The sequence below is a fragment of the Scomber scombrus genome, chromosome 19, assembly GCF_963691925.1.
Source record: "Scomber scombrus chromosome 19, fScoSco1.1, whole genome shotgun sequence".
Lineage (NCBI taxonomy): Eukaryota > Metazoa > Chordata > Actinopteri > Scombriformes > Scombridae > Scomber > Scomber scombrus.
In genome coordinates this window covers 6,271,781-6,295,804 of record NC_084988.1, presented here as the reverse complement: position 1 = coordinate 6,295,804, position 24,024 = coordinate 6,271,781, and the positions used below count along the sequence as shown (strand labels likewise).

Here is a 24,024-nt window from a genome sequence, read left to right as displayed (position 1 = left end):
ACAGTAATTCAGAAGGTGTAACGAGAGGTTGTAGCATTCATTAAAACCTTTATGTTGCTGGTCATGGTCCAGTTTTCCTCTGGTGAGAGAAATAATCCATTCTTGAAAACTAATCTGACACTTACTAGCTTTTACCAAGCTTTCAAACACATCTATATATTTACGCTATACAAATAAAGATTGATTGATTGATTGATTGATTGATTGATTGATTGATTGATTGATCTCAAACTCTTCCGGGATTGGATTTGGTAAATTGTAATGAAGTGAGCTTGAAGATCATTAGAAAAAGGACCATGAGATGTGGCTGAAAGCTCCAGTAAAAGTTAGTGAGGGAATTTTGAGTATGAATTTTGCTTGTTTTTGATAGCTACTAAAGTTTCAGATGCATTACCATCACCCACTGGACTGGAGTCTGATTTGCCCCAAAATTGCGTTAATATAATTGCATATGGGAGTTTATTGGGGGTACTTGACACTCAAGATAACAGTTGTAAAGGGGGTCTTAAATATATAGTGCATCGTGGGAGGACGAGGCACCTCATCAGCGCTGTTGTTCATGAATAATGCAACTGGTATGTTAATAATCTCTGAAAAGCCTTTTTCCAGTAGAAGTGGGTGTGGAGGTCTGGAAACCACACAAATATTTTGTGAAACTGAACAACTTTTGGTGAATAAATGTCAACAATTTGCCCCTGCGTTTGCGTTATGTTCATGTCTGCATATCAGGATTTTAGGCCACCAACTAAAGAGAAATGGGTCAACACAGATCCTCTTACAAATTAAGTGGTGTTTCATTAAAAATAGCATTTCAGTGTACACACTCTGAGATAAACCCCACTGCAAGGGATAAAAAAAAAAGCAAAAAAACAAAAGGTCACATCTAAAAAAAACAAAAGCCAGATGTGACTTTTAGCCAAGCAATCTGGAAGGCAGATATCATTCGACTCTATCTGCCTACGCAAACCAACAACCACCTAGCATAACTGAAATAGATGGTGTTGTGGGCTTGGAACCGAAGAAAACAGGGTAGAATATAAAACAGGAGTACAAGAATGCTGGGTATTGTCTGTTTGAGAGCAAGCTGAAGACAATGCGGGCCTTCATTGGCTTGTGTCCATTGTGCCTGGGATTTCTTGGGCCGTGTCTCGGCTGAAAGGTCTTCATTCAAGCCTGCTCGGGCCTTCTTCAAACCTGCCATTGTCATCGCCTCTTCTGCCTCCGTCCCAATGTTTTCTTTTCTCTCGTGGCTGATTGATAGCCCTCTGCTGCACAGACACAACGTTATAGTTATGTCACTCAGCAAACCGTGTGGTTTTAAAAAGCACTCCACTGCTTTTTTCTTTTGTTTGTCGCCTCATCTCTTTGTTTCACTTCCTGCTCTCAATATAGAAGATATGGAGAGGAGTTAGATTACACCCAAGGTCAACTGCTCAGTCTTTACTCTGAATGACAGTGGATACGGATATTGGTGGCTTTCTCCTCTGAATCCTGCACCCCTTTTCTCTCTCTCCTCTGTCACTCATGGAGGTTTTGACCCACATCTTTTACGCTGTGTGACAATAAACCTTCACTATTGTTGAACGGCCATTCCTGCTGCTGAACCTCATTCAATGCCGTGTTGTTATGCGCCAAAAATAATTTGGGAGTGATGTCATTCTTAGCCAACAACCCTGTTAACGCTGTTTAATTTTGCTGCAAAAAGGAGAGCAGGATGATAAATGGCCGGTCTCCAGATTGTGAGTAGCCAGCCTGTTCTGAGCAGCTCTTCTGAATGATTTAGTCAAAGGAACCAAAGAGTGCCTGAAAAGAAAAGCTCCCTTTAAAAAAAAAAATAAAAAAAAACTTCAGTGAGGAAGTGTCTCAAAAATCGTGACAGGCTTGTTAAAGCCCCCCTCAACCCCCCCAACAATGCTGCCACCCCCCTGCCACCATCCCCTTCACTTTTCAGTCTGCTGGACAACACAGACAAAGTGATGGCAAGCCAAAGAGGATTTAGCTCAGCCTGCCGCGACACCCTCGGCTCACATTAAGTTAGACTTACAAGTTTAGGAATCTTAAGAAAAGTTTCTGTGATCTGGAGCCAATTCTTCACTCCGGTGAGCAGCTTTTTAGATTTCACTGAAGAGAAAACTTTTTATTGATAAGGTTGTGGCAGCAGCAGCAGCGAGGTGGCCGCTGGCTGCTTCATAACTGAAAGGTCACAAAGGTTTGATAAAGTTTCTCTGGCAAAATTTGTAGCCTGACTGATACCAATATTCATATCTGAGAAACTGTAAAGGTGATGATATATTGGCCACTTTTGGTCATTTAAAGCTGCTCTAATTAATATTTTTTGTATTAATTCAGAGATGTTGCTTGTAGTGATGAACGCTCAGCTCTATTTCAGCCCATTGTTTGTAACTTTACTGTTCAGGATGCTGTTTTCTGCACAAAAAAAGCTCTAAAAACCCAGCTGTACACTACCTTCTCAGCACCAAACAGCAAACAGACACATTTAGCAACTAGCTGGTGAACACAGTGGAGCATTTAGCAGCTAAAGCCAGATATTTCCCTCAGGAGTTGGAGGAGACCAATTAGAGCTAAAAGACAGTGAATATTGGACTTACATCCACCACATGGACAGAAACATGACTCTAAAAGAAGGGTAATGTTGCTCTGTAACTGCTGCATGTGTAAATAAGAAACTGTTTGCTAAAAAAGTAACAACTGTGTTAATAGCTTGTTCTGCTGCCTTCAAGTGACCAAAAAAGTCAGTTATTGCAGGTTTAACATAACACATGACATGAAGAAACGATTTGGAAATGAATCCCTTACTGTAAAATGTCCAGCTCGCTACCTATCTTGGTAACAAGTTATAAAATAATCTAATTTAAGTTAAATGTTATTATTACTTTATTACTGGTGACCAAGCTGGAGATTTTACAGTTTGATTTTTATCTATTAGTCGGTACCAATAGATGTTTAATAAGATAAAATCCTCCATTGATATCAGCCAAGCAGACTGTCAGGTTCTAGTAAAATATGCTTTGATAAAACACTGCCCTCTGCTTGCATACACATTGTAAACTGCTCAGCATAAAAGAATCAAATGAACACAAAAGGTGTAAAAATGTAATCACGGAAATATCACACCAGCATCGACGAACACAGACGATTCCCTGAGGATGACAGCGCTGGTGTGTTTCATGACATATTGTTTGTGTTTTGCTTACTTGTAAACTGCTTAGCTGTTTACTTGCATCTGTTTTATAAGTACACGGCTCGGCCTGTTGAATGACTCATCTGTTTGTGCTTGCTAGAAACACACGCCAGCGGTGCTAAACCAAACATTCTTGTTCTCATTCGTTCTCCATCTCTCTCTCTTTCTCTTGTCTTTCTTCAGATTGTGCAGCTTGACATTGAAGAAGCTGGTGGTGATGAGAGAACTTGATAAAGAGCTGATCTCCGTAGTCATCGCAGTTAAAATCCAGGTATGCTGCATAAATAGACACAACACAACTGCTACGTACACAAACAAACCATAAACAAATCCAGTCCACATCTTTTATGTCTTATTTCCTGCAAAAAAAGAATCATACTGGTTTATATTCTGAACATTTTCCAACCCATATTACTGTTCTTTCCATTTTCTTAAGCACACTTTATTGCACTTTAAAGATTCATGTCATACAGTGTGCATATCAGCTTGCACAGACTTATGTCATCATGCATCCATTAAACCTCTATAAAATTATAGAAAAAATGCATTCAAACCTGCACAAGAAAAACGTTCAGCTTAGTTTAGTGCTTTAAAGTATGCATGGTGTGTAGAAAATGGGATAAACACGATACAAAAACACTTGTATGGTGTTTAAAATGTGTTAAATCCTGCTGAATGCAGAGTGAAGAAAAGCTGCAGAAATGTAGATTACCTTCCAGGGGAAGCGCCCTTAAATTTAACACCAACTGATTTCCACAGGGCTCCAAACGGATTTTGAGGTCCCATGAGATAGTGCTGCCACCCAGTGGGTCCGTGGAGACTGATCTGGCTCTCACCTTCTCACTGCAGGTAAGAAAAATAATCACCAGGCAGCTGCTTGATAAATAACGAGCATTTTGAATTTCCAAAGAAACTATTTATATGTTTTTATTAAAAGGTGAATATCACAGGGTTAAGTACATGTGGGAAGAGTTTCATTAAGTTGTTGCCATGACAACTGTGAAACCTTACAGCATAGTGGATATTAATACAACATGAAGCTCTCATGTCTGAATGTATGAAATACTGAGATGCCTCTTTTTATGTTTGCACAAAGAACAGCTGAATTATGATCCTTCATAAGCCTGCAATTGTCTGTATGCTTCTTATTGCCAACAAATCCCATGAAAACACAAAACCCAGCTTTGTGTTAGTCTTTCTTTCAATACTTTCGACATTTTCCAGGCCTTTACACTAGGGCTGCAACTAATGAGTATATTCATTATTGACTGATCTGCCACTTAATTGTTTTGTCTCTCAAATGTCCAAAAATAAACAAAATGCTGATTTCTAAGAGTCTGAGGTGATGTCTTTAAATGTCTTGTTTTATCCAACCAACAGTCCAAAAGCAGAAGATATTCAGTTTACTATGATGCATGACAGAGTAAAAGCATCAAACGCTTACATTTGAGAAGCTGGAATCAGCAAAGTTTGGGCATTTTTCCTTAAAAAATATTTATCTGTTTGATTAAATGTTTTGATTATTAAAAAAACAGTTGATTTGCTGATTCCTGCTTCTCATATGTGAGGATTTCATGCTTTTCTACAGCAACTATTACCCAAACAAGAGTAAATAGTGTTGGGCAACTTTTAGGTTCTGGCAGCAAGATGGAGGAAGTGGGATTGACTCATGTCCGTCTTAATAAAAAGACATGTTCGGTCAAAGCAACAGTGTGGCTCAATGACATGTTTCAGGATAGTGAAGCTCTGCTGAACACAGGAATAAAGTGGCTTTAGATACACAGGCAACACTTGTTAGTAGGCGTCATGCATTGTTGGTTTTTGTCTTTATGTGGGATTTGTTGCAAAAATGAAAATACAGAGCATCTCAAACATTATCCTTAAAGCTACAGGTGAAGTTCTGAGTGAGTTATTTGTGCTTTCTTCTCTTTTTCCCCCTTCATCAGTACCCGCACTTCTTAAAACGAGAAGGAAACAAGCTGCAGATTATGCTCCAAAGGCGGAAGAGATACAAGAACCGAACTATCTTGGGCTACAAAACTCTTGCAGTGGGCTCTATTGATATGACTGAGGTACGCTGCATGTTGTCCACTGGGAAAAGCAGTTTGTGTTAGAAGTTTGTAGAAGATAACAAGGGTCAGGGCAGGTGGGGACAGACACGTGCATCAGCTCTAACAGGCTGTTAGCGTCAGGACCGGTGTGAAAAGATAAAGATAAAATCTTGGATGATGCAGATTGACATTTACTAGAAAGCTTTGCCCTCCTCGTCCTCACCTGAGGTTTTGTGGTTCTTCCTCTTCTTTCTAGTTAGTCTGAAAATAATACTGTTATCTTTGAAACACCCTTTCCTCATTACAAATCTGTTTTGTTCCAATTATCCCTAAAGGGGTAAAGTTTGTTTAAAAAAAAGAAAAGAAACCCAAAACAAATGTTATCACACACACAGATTGTTTTCATGTTTTAAGAAAAACTAGAATACATAAATAAGCAGCTGGATTCAGATGAATAATTTTCCGCCCAAAGGAGTTCACATATGGCTGACAAAGCTCAACGGAGCTTATTAAGGTCACAACTCAGCAGCTGAGAGAAGAAAAAAAAACATATTTCCTCACCTAGGAGGAACAAAAAAGCAGAAACGCAGAGTTGTACTTAACCACAAGAAAGAAATGGTTCTCGGCCTTCCAGCTGAAGGATACAAAAGATCTTTGACAGAACGTACTACTCTAGATACTGAAGGCCGACGTGGTCTCACAGGACTCCAAAGGCACAGTTCAGATATAGGGCAGCGCTATCCTGAAGTGACTTGGGTTTATTATTGGATTTGCTTGAATCTCTGAAGTGACTGGTAGATTAAATCCAGGGAAAAGTAACTCCTCCAACACAGTGACTTCTACTAATGTGCTTTTGGGCACGCTGAGCGCTAAAAGGCTTCAGTGGAGCTTTTTAGTCAACAGCAGGAACCTTGGCAGCACCTTTTCTTTTTCCCCTTTTCCTTAGTCACTTTTACCACAAAAACCCACATTAATCAGCATTCTTGTAAATATGCCAGTGTTTGCCAAAAGACTAATTTTCGACTGTTTTCCCTGTGCCAGATGTTAGATTAGCGATTACAACAACAGTAAAGCAAACAGAATGTCAAATCAGAACAGAAGAAAAGCAGGAAAAACACTGAGCAGCTGAACAGAGGAGGAAGGAATAATAGGAGGAGTAAGGCAGGAAATATGTGAAGTTTGGATTGTATAATGTAAGCAACATTAACACATCCACATATTATAAAAACACACCTTTACCTACATATACTCAGTTATACATGAACTCAAAGTGAGCCAACACTTGTGCAGGAGAAGTTGGGAAGTAAAAACTTATGGGTCAGTGACAAACAAGGGTTGGCAAGATGAGCAATTCAGAAATATCTTTAAAATATGTCTTAAAAGCAGCATCAGGTTTGTTGAAATGTATTTCTTGTATTGGACAATTTAAGATATGAAGAATCAGAAGAACTGATACAGTGAATTATAATTTTAGTCTCATCTATAAAGGACAATAACACTAAGACCATTTGATAAGTGGTACTGAGACTTTAATATGTTGTGTTGCACCTTTTCTTGTGCACATGAACAAGTTGGCAGAAGACTTCTGGTGTTTATCTGGCTACAGATTTGCCCCCAGATCACATCTTTGTGTCAGTGTTTAGAGGAGAAACAGTGTAATTCATGGTTAAAACTAGATTTTGCCTTTGACCTGAATATTTGTTACAATGATATCACAAAAACAATAAACTTCTCTGTCTCTCGCCAACGTGACAGTCTACACAAATGGCAACTTGACTGAATTCATTCTTTCACACCACTTCTTCCATTCATCCGCAGTCTTCTGCTCCTGCTCTCTTTCCTCAGGTGATGCAGCACCCGACGGAGGGAGGCCAGGTTCTGCCTCTCTGCGGCAACCAGAAAGACATGCTGGGCAAAGTGGCAGAGATCTGGATCTTTTCCCTGTCCAGTCAGCCAATAGACCACGAGGAGGCAGCCCTGCAGGGGGGGCAGAAGATCAAATGCTCCGGTACATTTTGCTTCTCATTAACACTGGTGCTCTGAGGTTAAAAACAGCATGCTGCCATCATAATCACCTAATATGTAAGATGGGCAAAACAGAGCAGGGATCACAGAGTTCAGGCTGTTTTTCTAATCTCTTTAATCATGCAAAGTGGTAAAATTCAGGTAGTATCCAGCTCTGTGAGTACTGTACATCATGTATATTTAGAACCTGGCTGCATGTCAAATTTAAAAGGGTCGTTGAAATATGTATGAAGTGTCTTCTGCCGTCTCCAGCCTTTAATTTCCCTGCTTGTGTTCTGCTTTAGATAACTACTCAGAGGAAGAGTACGAGAGCTTCTCCTCAGAACAGGAGGCCAGCGATGATGCCGTGCAGGGACAGGTGAGTCGGCCAGGAAATCATTAAGGCAAAGCAAATCGATACTCCTCAATTGCCCTGCATTGTTTTCTCAAAGCGTACAGATAACACCAGAAGAGGTGACTTTTTAAATAATGTTTTGCCCTTTATTTCTTCTTGTTTTCAGGATCTCGAGGATGACGAGTACGATGTGCGAAAGCCAAAGAAGCAGAGGAGGTCGATTGTCAGGACCGCCTCCATCACCAGAGTAAGAGACTGTTGCGTTCATACGATCAACAAACAGTAGAAACAATACATACAACATGAAGTTTCTGAGAGCAGCTTCTGCACACTTTGGCACAGATTCACAAAGTCTGTGAACTCTACTGGAGGAACAAACACAAAGATATTCCTTCATTTGCTGTTTTGATTTGTTGTATAAAGTGCTTTAACTCAAAAATCACCTGTACTGTAGTTACTCAGTTATGTTGAGATCAGGTGAATATGAAGGCCACACTCATCAAACCCCTCTGGGAGCCTTCTGGATTTGTTATCTTTCTCTCCTCATTTATTCAGCTTTTTCCTTTAATTTGTTGCCCAACTGTGTATTTTAAGTTTGGGAAGATCTGCTGGGAAACACACCTGTGTTCATAACTTACATTTACTCCCACTAAGCTTTATTTCCCTTGAGTCACTTGTGAACTTTGGGAAACACTATTTTCTTACTCAATCTAACTCATCCATGATGGCGGAAAATAATTTTTTGTTGGATTTCAAAAATGCAGGGACAACTTGTTGGACAAGTTTGATTCATTTTGCAAGTAGTGCAAAAGGAAAAAGAATACTACCTAATCCTACTGAAGATTTCCTGATGCATTTCAAGGTAAAGGGAGAAGAAAGACTGAGACATAGTGGAACATGGGTTTAGAATACAGTGTTTTCTACGCTAAAAAAATATTTTGCTAAAGTAAAGAAGGCAGTATTTGTTCAGGCACTGCAATCGAATGTGCTTCTAAAATAAGCACCAGTTATAACAAGTTGATAACTTATTTAGTTTATCTTGTAGCTAATGCATTAATACACTAAAAGGACCAGTATTTCAAATCTAGGGGGATCTATTTGCAGAAATTGAATATTATATTCTTAAGTATGTTTTAATTAGTTGGGGCCTTTCTCATTTTTCACAAGTTTTGCAGCCACCTACATGCTTGGTAGGGGAGATGGAAATATTTAGTCGGTTCCAATCTGCAACCTCATTACTCGATGCCACTAAATCCTTCACACTGGTCCTTTAAATGAAACCATTTAAACATGTTTTTGCTGACGGGTGATGCGGAATATTACAGCTCAGTGAACTGAAGCAGGAGATGAAAGCAGATGAAGCATGATGTTGCTTGATTATTGATTTACATGAGCACACATGAGCAAAAATCGATACCCAGCCAACTCTGCAAATGTATCTACTGCCGGTAAAATGCTGTGGCTGTTTTTCTGTGTATTGGATTGCGGAGAGCACTGTAGTAAATCATAAATAGGTTACAAACTGACTTGTGGTTGTGTGTTTATTCTCCTGTGTTTTAGCAGCAGAACTTTAAGCAGCGAGTGGTGGCTCTTCTGAAGCGCTTCAGAGTTTCGGATGAGGTGGGTGTTTCTGTTGATGCCACTTTAGGAATAAGTAGGGGTTTATTTGTGCCTCTACTGAGGAGCTGCTGAGCCTCACTGAAGATGTAATGTGGACGCTTGTGTGTGTGTGTGTGTGTGTGTGTGTGTGTGTGTGTGTGTGTGTGTGTGTGTGTGTGTGTGTGTGTGTGTGTGTGTGTGTGTGTGTGTGTGTGTGTGTGTGTGTGTGTGTGTGTGTGTGTGTGTGTGTGTGTGTGTGTGTGTGTGAAGGTGCTGGACTCGGAGCAGGACCCTGCGGAGCCGCCTCCTGAGGTGGAGGAGGAGGATCTGGACCTGGACAGCGTGGAGTTTGAGAACCCCAGCGACAGCGGCCCTGAGCTGGATGATGACGACAGCGTTCTCAGCACACCAAAACCCAAACTCAAGTGAGTGTGTGTGTGTGTGTTTGTTTGTGAAACCCTTAAGGGTGATATGGGTTGTGTATCATATTCCCAAATAATGATCAGAGTGAAGTTAAAGTGCTTCACAAAAAGTCTGGATTAAATTACATGACAGAAACTCGCCATCTTAGCTAAAAGCAGAACTAAAAGGGTTGGTATATAATAAGTGTAAAATGTAAAATATTGATGTAATTTTTTTTTTTCTAAAAGCTTTTTTTAGTGAATATTTTGTGCTAATATTATACTTTCATTTTAACGTTTAAAACCAAAACCAAAAGCAGACAGTTTAGAGCAGAAGGAAGAAGCTCTGCCTGGTTCAGATGGCTCATACTTAAGTGGAGCAAATGAAAGTAAAACAGTTTTGCTTGATATTTTACAGATAGCCGTAGAAAAAACTAAGGCACTGCATCTTCAGGTGAAACATTATTATAAATGTAATAAGAAGACCAACATGTATCGACTCTTAAGTCATTCCACTCAACACAGAAGGTCTTATATATAATCAATAGAGAGCATTAAAACAACAGCACAGGTGCCCATATATGCCAAAGAAATGTGAATCCACAACAAGGCATAATAACAACGGGTTTGGAGAAAAAAGCAAACATTTCAGGTCTTCAAAATCATTCCGTTTGAGCCGAAATAACAAAACTTCATTTTTTTTAGTAAACCTTTGAAATGGAGTTACTGCCTGTGAAGATTTATTTTGTGTCAAACTCATTGATTTTCCACAGACGCAGAGAAGAGAGCCGCTACACCATCATTAATTGTAACGTCACTGAATAATACTGTTCATACAACACTGTGTTATATAATGACCTGCTTACCTCATCTAAGTCAATAAAAGTCAGAATTCACATGAAGACTTGCATTGTTCTGTTCGGTTTCAGGCCATATTTTGAGGGTCTTTCCCTCTCCAGCTCTCAAACTGAGATTGGCAGCATCCACAGCAGCCGGAGCCACCGGGAGCCTCCCAGCCCGGTGAGACCAGTTATTCCAGCAGTGTGTTGTTTAAAAAAACAAAACGTTTTTAACATACAAGCTTTAGTTCATTTCAGCAAATGTCTGCATCTATGTACTTCCTTTACATTAACTTAAACAGACCGGCTTTCTAACTGCACAGTGAAACAGCTGGTGGTTGACCAGTGTGACCACAGCACTGCACTGACAGCCAACAAGGAGAAAATCCACTGGGGCAGAAAGCTCCAGTGGATTTGCTCAAGGGCACATTGACATGAATCATAGAAGCACAGAATAGAAAAATATCACTTCCCACACTCAGATTTTCCCATCAGTCTGCAGCTTTAAACCAAGGATACTGAGATCACCGGTTTGTTTATGAAACTGTAGGATTTCTGTTGACTCAGGAGTCTGTAAAGAAATGTTGAATAAAAGAATTCTTTCTCCTACTTACTTCCAACAAAACCAGGTAATGTTTATTATTCCTCTCACCGTCTCATTCCAGATTGACCCAGATAAAACTAAGAGCGGTGGAGCCAAGTTTCAGGATGACAATGTTTCTGATAACGTCTCCTTTGTGAGTATGAGCTGTTTAAGCTGTCTGAAATCCATAACTGGTATCTGGGTTATTATGCAGGTCAATATTTTGAGTAAAACATGGAAAAATATGCATTTCTAGGCCTAAAAAGAAGCTGAACTTGCACAATTGTTATGTTCCCTCGACATATGACTTCATATTCTGTATTTTTAAAGTCCCATAGTCACTTCACATACAGAAAAAAGAGGAATATATTAGCTGCTGAAGGTTAAGTTTACAACCCTGATATAATTAAAATAAATCCTTCTGAAAAACAACCAGAGTCCTCGGGGACAGTCAAGAAATTTAAAGTTGTGAAAAAGAGCAGTATGAAATCTATAAACACATCTGTCAGCTCTTAACTGCTGTTGTTTTTCTCTCTTTCTTTTATTTCCCGCAGGAGCAGCCGGAGGCGGTGACTCCGACCACAGAGCTGGAGATGGACAACATGGACACGTTTCTAGAGAGACTGCCACCAAGTGGCAAAATGACCAAGACAGAGTCCTTAATCATTTCATCCAATAGGTAAAATGAATGTAAAATGATGGATTGCAGCAAAGCCTTAAGGCACTTCTGAAGGGTGGTGTGCACATATTTTTAAAGCTGACGTAAATCTTCAAAGTGCAAATTCAAAGAAAACATCCTAAGGAAAATCCAATGTTAAAATTTAATTAAAATGAGGTGATTTAAAGGGGAAAAGGAGCGAATCTGTGCTTTTATGACATTTTTTTGTTTGGATTTTGTTGATTTTGTGACCATTACATCATCGCCTCCGCCTTTGATATTTCAATTGTCTATCTCTCTTCCTCTGCTGCTCTTGTTTTTCAGGCAGGAACCAAAGTTGGCAGGGAGGCGAGGCAGAAGCACGTCGCTGAAGGAACGTCAGCCCAGCAGGCCGCAGAATGAGAGGGCCAACAGCCTGGACAATGAGCGGTCCCTGGACACACGCTGCCATCTACAGGTAGGAGGAGAGAGCTGCACTGAGAGGGTTTCTCTGATGCTTACATGATTTTATCACTCTTTAGCATTTACTGGAAGATTAACTCAACAATAGTTTCATCTAAATCTTGTTAAAACACCCAAATCAAAATGCCATGCGCCTAATTAAACAACAATTTCATATTCTCATCCTAAATATCCCTCACTTTTTTCGGTGAGGTTTGCATATAGAAATGTTGCAAGAAGTCAGATTCATCAGTCTTTTTTTAACTGGACAAACTTGTAGTAAATTGCTAATTTTAGACGTTACACTGTCAGGTACAACAGAAGATTATACTGGACAAAGACCTGCAGAAATTTCCCTCACAGCTACTGAAATGATCCCAGTAAATAACGATGATGATGATGAAAGGGTCACCGAGAGTGAACAGCATAGTCTTGCTGGCATGTCAGGTATTTCCCAAGAAGTAACCTAAACAGAATATGATCTAGGCATCTGTGGCCCTGCCAAGTATTCTTATCCAATGTGTCGGTATTTACCAGTAATCTTAGAAAGTCCAGCACCAGAACATGATCCACTATTCATACCGTGTACCAAATATGGAAGACAGACATGAAAAACATACTAGCAAAGATCTTTTAGGAGATTTTAGGTCAAATTAGTGTTTCTACCCTGTGAAGAAAGCCAAACTCTTCTTTACATGATTTGTATGACAAGTCTGGACCCCTCGAGAAAATTGAACATGAACAGTGAATGCCTTAAAGTCTCTTAAAGTACTCGTATGTTTGGTTGAATAGATCTTACTTTAGGCCCAATGGTTCTCATCTTAATCCATTATTGTCTTACTTATTTTGCCTCCGTAGATCCCAAGAAAGACTGTATATGACCAACTAAACCACATCCTGGTATCTGACAGCAACCTCCCTGACAGCATCATCCTCATCAACACGTCAGACTGGCAGGGCCAGGTAAGAGCAACACTACAATAACAAGCCTGAATGCTTTGAGACGTTCCTTTATGAATAATTCAGCATTTAAAAAAAGGAGGTAGCTCCAACTCTTATAAAAAATTAACAGAATAACATTTTGACATTGTTATGAGATTCATAATAAATGATTTAAACGGATGCACAGTAGGTTTTGTTGTCAGTTTGAGTTTTTGCTTTTCATCCTTTTCCTTCTTTTCTTCCCCTCACAGTATCTTTCAGATATGCTGCAAAACCATCATCTACCGGTGGTCTGCACCTGCACCACGGCCGACATCCAGGCTGCGTTCAACACCATCGTCTCCCGCATACAGAGATTGTAAATCAGCCTCTCACATGCTTCCAGATCAGATACTCAGTGATAAATGCTGCTTAATGTGTTCCTCTTTACCGAATGTGAAACTCTGTAAGTTTTCATCACTGTGTGTCTTGTTGTTTTCTCTCCTAGTTGCAACTGTAACTCTCAGACACCTATTCCCATAAAGATCGCAGTGGCAGGAGCGCAGCACTATCTCAGCGCCGTCCTGAGGCTTTTTGTGGACCACCTCTCCCATAAGACCCCTGACTGGCTCGGCTACATGAGGTTCCTCATTATCCCTCTAGGTTAGTGACAGCCAGCCTATGTTTCTTCTGTTTGTTTTTGTTGGTTTTTTTTCATTTTTAAAGGTGCTACATGAAGCTATTTACTGCATCATATAAGCTCATGGTTGGTAGTCTCTGTCTTGTGGTGATATTAATGTGAGTGTTTGTTCTTTCTTATCCCATATTTCTTCTCCAGGTGCACATCCCGTCTCCAAATATCTGGGCACCATTGACTATCGATACAACAGTTTGTTCCAGGATGCTGCTTGGAGGGACCTGTTTCTCAAACCAGAGGCTCCTGTTATTGGTGGGCTGTTACATCTCATTGATTGCTTTGTTTTGAACCACAACGCACCCACTTATGTATGACGTTATTAAAAAAAGGGTCTTTGGAGAAAATCAAAAAATAAGCTGAACTGTAAAAAAGTTATAAAACTTAGATCTGAAAAGAAAACTTAAGAATTACAGACACTGTCCATCACTCGAACTGACTTACCTTCATCAGTCAAAATTCATACAGACGAATATCTTTTTGAGAGTATGACGAAATTTAGATTTTAAAATTGAAAGATGAACATGAGGTTTCATATGTGGCTGATGTAGTGAATGTAGTTTGTACTGATTGTGTTGTAAACATGGGTTGGAGATGTATGAAATAGATATCCAGACAATAAGTTTACTCTTCTGGTTCTTGGGTAACTTCAGAGACTTTGACATTAAAAGACACACAAAAAAAGTCACAGCAGCTTTTCTCAGATATATTTGTTTACATAAACTCAGAGGAGATGGAAAACATGATGCATAATCACATACATATTGACGAGGATAAACATGTCTGTTAATGAATTGTGTTGTTTAGTCAAGACACTCTTAGACTGATTATTAAAAGTCAAATAGTGGGAAAGCATCCAGACTTACATCTGGGGAGGAAAATGAGTCAGATATGGAGCATCAGGTTAGAGATGTGGTTTAGGGCTCATGCACAACACTCACTAGCTGACGGGTAGCGGTGTTATTTACAGAATAGTAATCATTGTGTCCTCTGCAGTCCAGGAGAACCCAGACGTGGTTTCGAGGGTAACGCAGTACATGGTGGGAGCTAACGGAGCTCACCAGCTTCCTATCGCAGAGGCCATGCTCACCTACAAACAGAAGAGGTACAAATTTATTCAGGATTTCACTCTCATTCAATAGCAGACCTGTGAAAACCCATTACTGATGCTTGAAGTGTGTTTTTTGGGAGCTACCAGGGAGCTTTTGTTCAGTTAAACCTGAAGGGTTCATCTAACAAATGCTTCTAATGCAGAGCTTTTACGTTTTTTTCACATTTTTCTGAAGGGGATTGAAATGCTCTGGAAACCTGACAGATTAGGGGCTATTTATGGATGCTGTAACATTTGTATTTTTCTTATTTTAAAATACATTTCTCGTGTTTTTCCAAGACATTATTCATTTACAAATTAAAGCGAAGATTTTAAGACACAGAAAGAAATAATGCAATGTAATCTCTAGGATTTTCTAGGAAATTATCTTAAATAAAATGCACATAAAATGCTGTTTTCCATTCATGTGTTCAATCCCCTTTGGAAAAAAAACACTCAGGTGAAAGTTTCACTAATTTTATGGAGTTGATGTGTTTATATGTGTGTGAGTGGCTTTACTGTATCTGACGTGGGGGAGTCTGTCCTCTAAACACTTCACTTGTCTTTCCATCATTCTGTGTGTGCGTGTGAATAACATGGTTTCCTTTTTTTTGTGTATTTTTTCTTTTCTTTCTTTGAAGGAAAAAGAGCTTTCATTTTGATTTTGCAGTAAGGTATTGTGGTCGATTGAGTTTGTTTCTCACGTAGCCTGGTGATTCATGCGCTTCCTGTGTGTTGGATCCATTTCCCCTCAATCCTCCTCTGCCTTTTTTTTCCTGGAGCTTGCCACTTTAACAGCTGCAGAAAAAGGTTTTTTCCTATTAACAGCCTGAGCCATAAAAACTCTCAGATACGATCTAACTCTGACATGGAGGCTGCAGCTCGAACAACAGAAGCACACATACACTCCTCAGGATTTCTGCTAAATTAAAGCTGCACCAAACCAGGTTTTTATATAGAAAGAAACTCACATAATATACAATAAAGAAGAGTGTCTCTTATAAAGTGTAGGTTCTTCCTTTTTGTCTTAATGAATTTCTGGTTGGGTTTGGTTGATTCATGCTAAAAAAAAAAGGTGACATATTCAGACTTAAGTTTCCTCAACAGCAACAAAAAGCAGTATATCAAGTCTAAATCTGGTCTCATTAATGTCAGATGTCTTTTTGCAGCCGGAGTCACAAAAACACAAAATGCAAAATATATCTGGTGCAGCTTTAATTGTCAAACATGCTTTTTTAAAATAACCAAACACTCCACATGAACAGATTCAAGAGCTTCATGTCAAAGTCTGACACACATATATGAATGTTTGTGTCTGTTTGTTGCAGATTATTCAACATTTATGAAAGTATTTTTCTCATTGATAAGAAATCTCACTCTGGAGCCAAAAAAACATGCTGATAAAGTGGCAGGAGACCAATATACAATCAGCTTTTTCCGCAGTTTCTTCCTCCCTGCTGTTTCCTTCCCATGATCTCCATGTGCTTCTGGCCATCCATGTCTGTCTGTTATTTGTCCAGCTAGATGCAGGAAACCTGCAAAAATGTCAGTAACATCAAGATTTTTATTGTATTGTTTATGCCAAAGTGTGATTGGTGTAATTCAGCCAAAAACCTCATGTCAGGATCAAGATATTTAAGTTGTATTTATGTTTTAATCTGGTCTATTGTCAACAGTGTTCTCAGTTCTACTAGTTCTGTTAAAATTATAGTAATTACTAATATGTTTGTATAATTTATCCTAATGATACACTGTAAAATGTACACGGAAAGAGTTCATTGCTAGGTCCACTTTCTGAGAAGTCACCCTATATAAAGGGTCAAGATTATTAATGGTAAATTTACTGATGCTTTATAGATCATTTCTAACTTTTTAAGGTGAGAGGTTGTGGGAAATTCTCTTGCAGCATCAAACTTTTGAGCTCTTTTTTTTTTTTAGCTTTTAGTGGACTCTAAAAAAAAGGCTGCAGTGCATCTGGACAAAAATCCATTTATAAAACTCTTATTAACATTTACGACTGCAGACTTATTAATATAAAAACCTTGATTAATGATTTATTAACATACTGCAGGTGACTGAGAACAATTACCCGGTGGCTTATTACAATTACAGTGAGGAACATGAGACTCTGTAGTTTTCAAACATTATAAACCAACAGGAATCCGTCAAGTGTGCAGTTTTAATTGTTAATAAGATGTTTATAAATCCATTTTGGTCCACTGGCAGAGTCTTCGTGGAGAGCTCAAAAGTCAAAGCCTGACACTGGAGGAGGGTAAATGATCTTTAAAGCATTAATAAGTGATTTATGAACTAAATAAATTACAGCCATTAATTGAAGCTTATAAACCTTTTTATGAGGGGTAACTCATCAGGAAGCAGTACCAGGAAATGCAGACGTGTTAGAACCATTATTAAAAGTACTTTAATGCACACAAATGCAAACTTTAAAATAAAATATAACATTTATTCCAGCCTAGAAACTAGTTTTGACAGAAATGCACATCTAGAGTTGACCTTTCTATAAAACGTGCATGTGTAATATCCACAGTCCTACAGTCCATTTACATGGATTGACATGCATGTGCATCTTTTAACAGATTACATCACACATTTAAGCCAATTTAATGATCAAACCATATTAAACAGAAGTCATGTAGTGTGTCATAACCCATCCTTGCAAGGCGAGATGAACATAAATCACTCACATACCAGGCAGACATCTGGCTTTATCTCTCTGGCTGCTCTGAAACTGATTACAGCAGAGATGTGTTTGTTTTGGGGAAAAAAACAACATAAAAACAAAAATCATAAGTGGCTTCGATATGCAAACTGTTATCTACTGTAGACTGTCTTCTCTCTTTCTCTCCCCTATTGTGTAGTCTCTCTGTTTCTTCCCTGGGGGGGCGATGGCAGGTTTCTTCAAGGCAAGAGCAACAACCTCTCGTGTCATCAAACGTCTTTTACATTTAGAGAACATAACGTAGAGCCGCAGTAGAGCTACATTCAGGCTATTTTTCTGGTCCCTGCTGGAAAAATAGTTTATACCGTAGAAGGCTTGTTAAGTGTAGCGGCAGTATGCACTACTGCTCACAGGTAGTGCATGGAACTGCAGAGGTTTTTGGATTTAGGTTGGTGCTCTTCCTTCTGATCCTCTTCTTTATAAATCATGGGTTTATGTGTTGCCCTGATGGACTTGCTGCCTCCTGAATGCCTGTCTGACGTGTCCGGTAGATCTGGTCTGTCTCTGCAGTGATTGGATGGCTTTGGTGGAGGCCGCCAATCGGCCGATAGCTTGCATGTTTTGCTCTCTGCTTCTCCAGCTACACATTCAAAGGGCCTGCAGTTGGGAAGTAAAATCTGTTTTTCGTGCAGGTTGAAGTGCAGCATGCTCTGTTGATCCTGCTTGTGTTGTCATCACTTTGCATACTTTCTATGCAACTGAAGGCAAAAAGTATTTCCAGATGTGAAACACTGGAAATGGCCAAGTAACTAACCGTAAATCTCAGTCTCACTAACCATAGACACCATTTCTTTAAAGCATAATGTGTAGTTTTTCAGAGTTATATAGTTTGGCAGTTCTTTTAATTAGATTCTTTAATTACATTCTTTTCATCATGAAATTTTTCATCTTTCTGTTGCCTCCTTTTTCTCCTTCACACTCTCCGCTGCCTCTCCACAGCCCTGACGAGGACTCGTGTCAGAAATTCATCCCTTTCATTGGGGTAAATGACATCTTCTTTTCCTGAATTGCCCTGAATGTTCACTGTACTTTAGTTTTGTCTTTGTGCAGCTGATGTTTGATCTGTAGGTTTGATGTGGCTGCTAATATCAGAGTTTTTTTCTCCTCTTCTTTCAATTCTGTAGATGGTGAAAGTTGGACTTGTGGAGCAAACGTCTGCAACGTCAGGCAAGCCATTGTTTGGACTGTATATGGATGTTTGATATTTAAATGATACTTCAATTTCACAGTTATCTAATCATATCATCATATTAGCATTGCTCTCATTTCTAGTAATGTTCTTGGATGTAAATTTCTCCAATACTCATAATCCAATTATAGTTATTTGGTCAAAAATAATGTTATGTTTAATTTTTTTTTTCAATATCCCTAAGCTAAGCCTTAATAAATATAAAAAGGACTGCATCAATTATGCAAGAAATCCAAGAAAAACACCTTTTTTGAAAGTGTGAAGATGAAGTAATATGTCATAATGACTCATGTTTAACTTCTGACTTCTGTCATTTCAAAATGTCATTGAGAAGACATTTTTGTAAACTTTGATCCAGACATCAGCACTGGGGTTGATGGTTAGATTTTGTTTCTAATTTACTGACTAAAAAAAAGGATATTTTTATGTCAGATTTGGATATCAGTGTATATTAGAGTTCTTTTGGAGAGCTGATTAGAACATGTTAAACTAACAGGGTTCAAAAAACCCCTAACCCTAACCCTTTTTATTTGAATATTGTCTGAATGAAAGATTTTAGTCATTAAAGTGTTTACTAGCCAGGCCGCCACCACGCCTCACAGTTTGGTTTCACAGCTGAACTGTTTCCTCTCTCAGGAGACTCTGATGATGCAGCACCTATGGGCTCCTCGCTGCTCTCCTCTACTCCTCCTCAAGTGTCACCAGCACTCAAAGAGGCGTCGCCCACCCCTCCCTCCTCTCCCTCCGTCAACACCAGCTTCTGTGCTTACAGGTACAATGTGAAACCTGCTGAGGAGTCATTTCGGCAAAATGGAGCATTTAGATTGTTGCTCTGCAAAAAAAATAACCATCCCATGAATTTGAACATTTGCATATAAAGTTGAAAAATATATTTAAAAATCTGTAATTATATTGCATGTTTCTTCCAGAAAGGAAAATTAAAGGGGCTTTCATATATTCTTTGACATTGTATGGAAAATTGGCCACTGTGTAAGAAAGTATTTTGCATTTTATTTTAGCTTTAAAGAAATAGTTCAACACCAGGCTAGCTGTTTCCTCCTGTTTCCTGTGTTTATGCTTAGCTAAGCATAACGCTAACTATCTCCTTCATATTTACTACTGACATCAGCAATATTGAACTTCTCCTATAACTTGCAACCAGAAGTTATTATGATACCACAGTTTTTACATCTGGCTGTGTTTTGCAGTTCTAGCGGTCAGGCGGAGCTGATGGGGCTCCAGGTGGACTACTGGGTGGCTCCGATAGACAGGAAGAAAGACGTGGAGAAGCGGGACTCCTCCTCCAAAAACACTCTGAAGTGCAATTTCCGCTCGCTGCAGGTCAGCCGGCTGCCCCTGGGGGGCGCTGAGCCGAGCACCCAGCCCACCATGTCCATGACAGTGGTGACCAAGGAGAAGAATAAAAAGGGTGAGGTAGATAGACTGATGCATGCATGTAGATCTGCATATGAGAGGTACCAAACTAATGAGAGTCTGATCTCAGCAGACACCCTGAAATGGGCACAAATGAACTTAATTTGAGGTATTTAAAGCTCCTAAGTGTACAATTAAATGGTGTTTAGTCTCCCCCTCAACATATTTCAGGTCACTTTTTAAGTCTGGTAGCAAATAAAACAAAAATGTTTTTAAAAGTATGCAATTTAAGGGAAATCAGGGAGTAAAATGTTTTATCACGTCACTGGAAATTACAAGACATAAGTAGGGACAATAACCAGATCTCTTTTTATACAGTTAAATCTCAAACTTTGCACCAAAGTTTCAAACGTCATCACAGTTTGATCACCAGAGATTAAAAGATTTCTGAATCCCTCATTTACTCACAGCTTGCATCTTTGTCGTTCCCCTCTGTCAGTCATGTTCCTGCCAAAAAAGAGCAAAGACAAGGAGGTGGAGTCGAAGAGTCAAGTGATTGAGAGCATCAGCCGGCTCATCTGCACTGCCAAGCACCAGCAGACCATGCTGAGAGGTAATCTTCTACACCGACCTCCTCCCTCCTCAGCATGTCCCCCAGAGGAATCTCAGCAGTTTTAGTGTTCAGTTTAGCCTTCAGTTATTTCTCATTATTTCAACCTGATGATTAAAAGATGTAAGGAATGGTTGTTTTATACACAATATCAATAGATGATAATATTAAATAATATAGAATAATAGTTAGTTGCATCCCCTCCTAGAGCATTAATAGTATTTAATATGCAGGGGTGCTCAGGATAGTATAACTAAACCCTGTTAAAGTAAACAAACGATGATATTTGTTTCGCCTCTCTCTGCAGTGCTGATTGACGGCGTTGAGTGGAACGATGTCAAGTTTTTCCAGCTGGCGGCTCAGTGGTCCTCACACGTCAAACACTTCCCCATCGGGATCTTTGGACACTCAAAAGGCCCTTACTAGCAGCACCTAAGAGACTGAAAAGCTGAGGACAGCTCTCCTTTCCCGTCCCGTCCCGTTCCTCTCCCTCGTGCCAACAGCTTTTAACCTCCTCCTCCTCTTCCTCCCTGTTTTCTCCATGCACACGTCTATTCTGCAGTCTTAATTTAAGCTCCTGCTTTTACCGGTTGCATTTGTCCGATTATTTAATCTTTTGCGTGTTTTTTTAATTTTCTATTTATGTAAAAACCTCTTAAGGCAAGGCTGCCAAGGGAATATTTCTTTACTCTGCTTTTTAAAAGAAAAAAAAATCCTGCTGATGTTTTTTAGATTTTTGAGAAAAAAAACAACTTAATTATATAATAATTAGTAAGACTTCTAACCTTTAATATACTGTAGTGCCCATGTTTCACCCTTTGCCATTGTTTTATTTGTTGAGGTTGGATTTAAGCACTTGGCCAGCACAATTAATCAAGAATATATTAAAATATACAAGAGCAGCTGCCTTGTAATGAAGTGGAGGAGGTGATGGTCATCTTATTTTCTAACCGTGGCGAACAGGTTTTGGATCCTCAACTTCAGTGACTGTTGTGGACTCCAGACTCGACGTCTTAACCCCCAAGGAAGAAAAGATAAATGGCCCCTGACCTTTGGCTCTCTGGACGCAATGAAGAAATCTTATGTGCAATAGACTGAATACTGTGTGAATGCATTTCAGAATAATAACCTGGCACTGTTAGTAGAGGACACCTCGCTCTTAGTTGTGACTCTCACTTTAACCCCCGCCCCTCCTCCCCTTCTTCTTTACTTTTCCTCCTGGTAACTCGGCTCGAGGTTTGAAGAGTTTTTGCTCCAAAACGAAGCATGAAATTAGAAGATAAAGTCAAATCGGTTGAATAATAGCACAAAATTAACTACTTTTTAGACAGAAGTACAAAGAGAAAAGAGGATAGGTTGACATTTTGGGAAATACTCTTATTCACTTTTTTGCTGAGTCGGATGCTAATATCGATGCCACTTTTATTTCTATATGTTAAATATGATGCTACCAAATAAAAAATGTGATACATGGCAGTTACCGTTATCAAGTAATATTGAACCGAATATCGAAACATTTTGAATATCGAAATATCGCGACAATAGTCCGACTTAGCACACATCTCAGAACCAGGGAGAGCAGCAGGTGATTGTCACGCACAGCTGTCAATCACCGTCCACACAGCAGACATCAAAGCTACTTTAAGTCTTCAAATCTGATTAACGGAGCAATAATTTCCACCAGCACACTTATTAGAGGGCTTATCGAATTTAGCAATTGAGATCATAAAGACTTATAATTGACCTAGTATTTCTAGAGACCTTTTTGAATTGGTCTGTTGGAGCGAGCATTGAGTGGCTGTCTGCGGTGTTGCATTTTAAGGTCCTTCAGATTCAAGCTGCGGCAGTTGCACAAAAACCCCATAAAAACCAAAACTTATCAGTCTTACACTTTGGTTTTTGTTGGGTTTAAACAAACAAGACATAATATGTTGATTAATGAGATTTAAAGGTGCTGGCAGACAGATTTTGTTACTTTTTCTCAGAGCCAGGGTAGCTATCTTTACACTTGGCTAAGCTAACTGGGTGCTAGTTGTAGCTTCATACAGACATAGATAAGAGTGCTATCAATCCTCTCATGTTACTTTTGGCAAGAAAGCAAGCAGGCGTATCTCCCAAAATGTCAAACTATTCCTTAAAGTTTGGTTTATAAAAAGAAGATTACCTAACAGAGTACTACCTCTGTATTAAGCAATGAGCTTGTTGAGGTTTGTTTCCTAAAATGTTACTTTTGGACAGAACTCTTCCTCAAGCGCTGCACTCCTCCGACGCACTCCATATCTTTTGCAAAAAGCAAACGTTACTTTTGCCAAAGGAAATGCTCATCAACTGCAGCTCACTCATTACCTGTGTGGTATTATAGATGACTTCATAAATGTAGAGGTGAATGTATTGAAGGTACCTTAATGTAAAGCACTTTTAAATGTTTGTCCTTTATAGATTAGTATGTTAAAACTTGCTCCCGGGGGGAAAACCTGCAGGTACGACATGGACAGAAACGATCTGTCGTGTATCTGAGCTGAACGGCAGCACAACGCAGTGGTGACGTGGCATCGTTCATATGCAAAGTAAACCAAGCATCTGCATCTCCTCAGTGCTGTGTAATATCACTTTACGCTCAGTGTGAGGCCTCGTTTTAGACTTTAGTTTAATATTCTGTAAGGTTAGCCTAGAATGTGTACGTGATGTTAACATTTCAAAAAATGTTCTATCAGTAGATTTTTGCTCCATCTTTTTGTTGAATATTACGCATAAAACAAAAAAAGTATTTTGCTTAAAAATTTCTTTCAGTAGCAGTTTCATTATAACCTTTGCCAATGTCTTGATAAGTGCCTAAATTTGCTTAATTTTGACAAATCAATATAAATAAATGTCCCAGCTAACATGGTGCTGATTCTGGTCTGACAACAACAAAATATCTCAGTACAGTGCGTTGATATTGCATCATATATACACATGCAGTCAAGCCTGTTTATTCATACTTTGCTAAAATAAAAAAGGGCCCTGCACATCATGGGAGGGAGGGAAGATCACACTCTGGCCGTTTGGGTTTGAACTAATTAAACGAACGCTTCGTGTCGAGCATACACTCGTTTCTCTGTATAGAAGATGTTTTAAATGTTATGTTTTTTCATGTTGTCTTGGAAAAAAAGGCTTGTTGAAACCGAAAGTTCCCCTAAAGACTACCACTGTAATCCCAGACACTGGGAGTAATAAAACTACTATACACACTAAAATGTCCTTTTCTGTCCATGTGTGAGTTACTTTTCTGTT

The 24,024-nt window shown here is 39.2% G+C and overlaps 1 protein-coding gene across 3 annotated transcripts in view; it reads left to right on the top strand.

The window, feature by feature from the left end:
• Nucleotides 1-23,981, top strand: part of pacs2 (phosphofurin acidic cluster sorting protein 2) — a 63,938-nt gene extending 39,957 nt beyond the window's left edge. Inside the window, exons 2-25 of one of the 3 annotated variants that reach the window (XM_062440100.1) lie at nt 3,386-3,473; nt 3,962-4,051; nt 5,149-5,274; nt 7,099-7,261; nt 7,563-7,636; nt 7,779-7,859; nt 9,176-9,232; nt 9,482-9,636; nt 10,542-10,632; nt 11,117-11,188; nt 11,589-11,713; nt 12,017-12,149; nt 12,992-13,096; nt 13,327-13,433; nt 13,563-13,717; nt 13,893-14,003; nt 14,745-14,853; nt 15,480-15,512; nt 18,518-18,560; nt 18,703-18,745; nt 19,404-19,539; nt 19,976-20,196; nt 20,641-20,754; nt 21,059-23,981. In XM_062440100.1, coding sequence (XP_062296084.1) covers nt 3,386-3,473; nt 3,962-4,051; nt 5,149-5,274; nt 7,099-7,261; nt 7,563-7,636; nt 7,779-7,859; nt 9,176-9,232; nt 9,482-9,636; nt 10,542-10,632; nt 11,117-11,188; nt 11,589-11,713; nt 12,017-12,149; nt 12,992-13,096; nt 13,327-13,433; nt 13,563-13,717; nt 13,893-14,003; nt 14,745-14,853; nt 15,480-15,512; nt 18,518-18,560; nt 18,703-18,745; nt 19,404-19,539; nt 19,976-20,196; nt 20,641-20,754; nt 21,059-21,177 — 2,551 coding nt within the window. In that variant the 3' untranslated portion in view covers nt 21,178-23,981. Of the gene's footprint in view, nt 1-3,385; nt 3,474-3,961; nt 4,052-5,148; nt 5,275-7,098; nt 7,262-7,562; nt 7,637-7,778; nt 7,860-9,172; nt 9,233-9,481; nt 9,637-10,541; nt 10,633-11,116; nt 11,189-11,588; nt 11,714-12,016; nt 12,150-12,991; nt 13,097-13,326; nt 13,434-13,562; nt 13,718-13,892; nt 14,004-14,744; nt 14,854-15,479; nt 15,513-18,517; nt 18,561-18,702; nt 18,746-19,403; nt 19,540-19,975; nt 20,197-20,640; nt 20,755-21,058 lie in introns of all 3 variants that reach the window. The other 2 variants (XM_062440098.1, XM_062440101.1) reach the window with 2 other exon arrangements.
• Nucleotides 23,982-24,024: the final 43 nt, after the last annotated feature.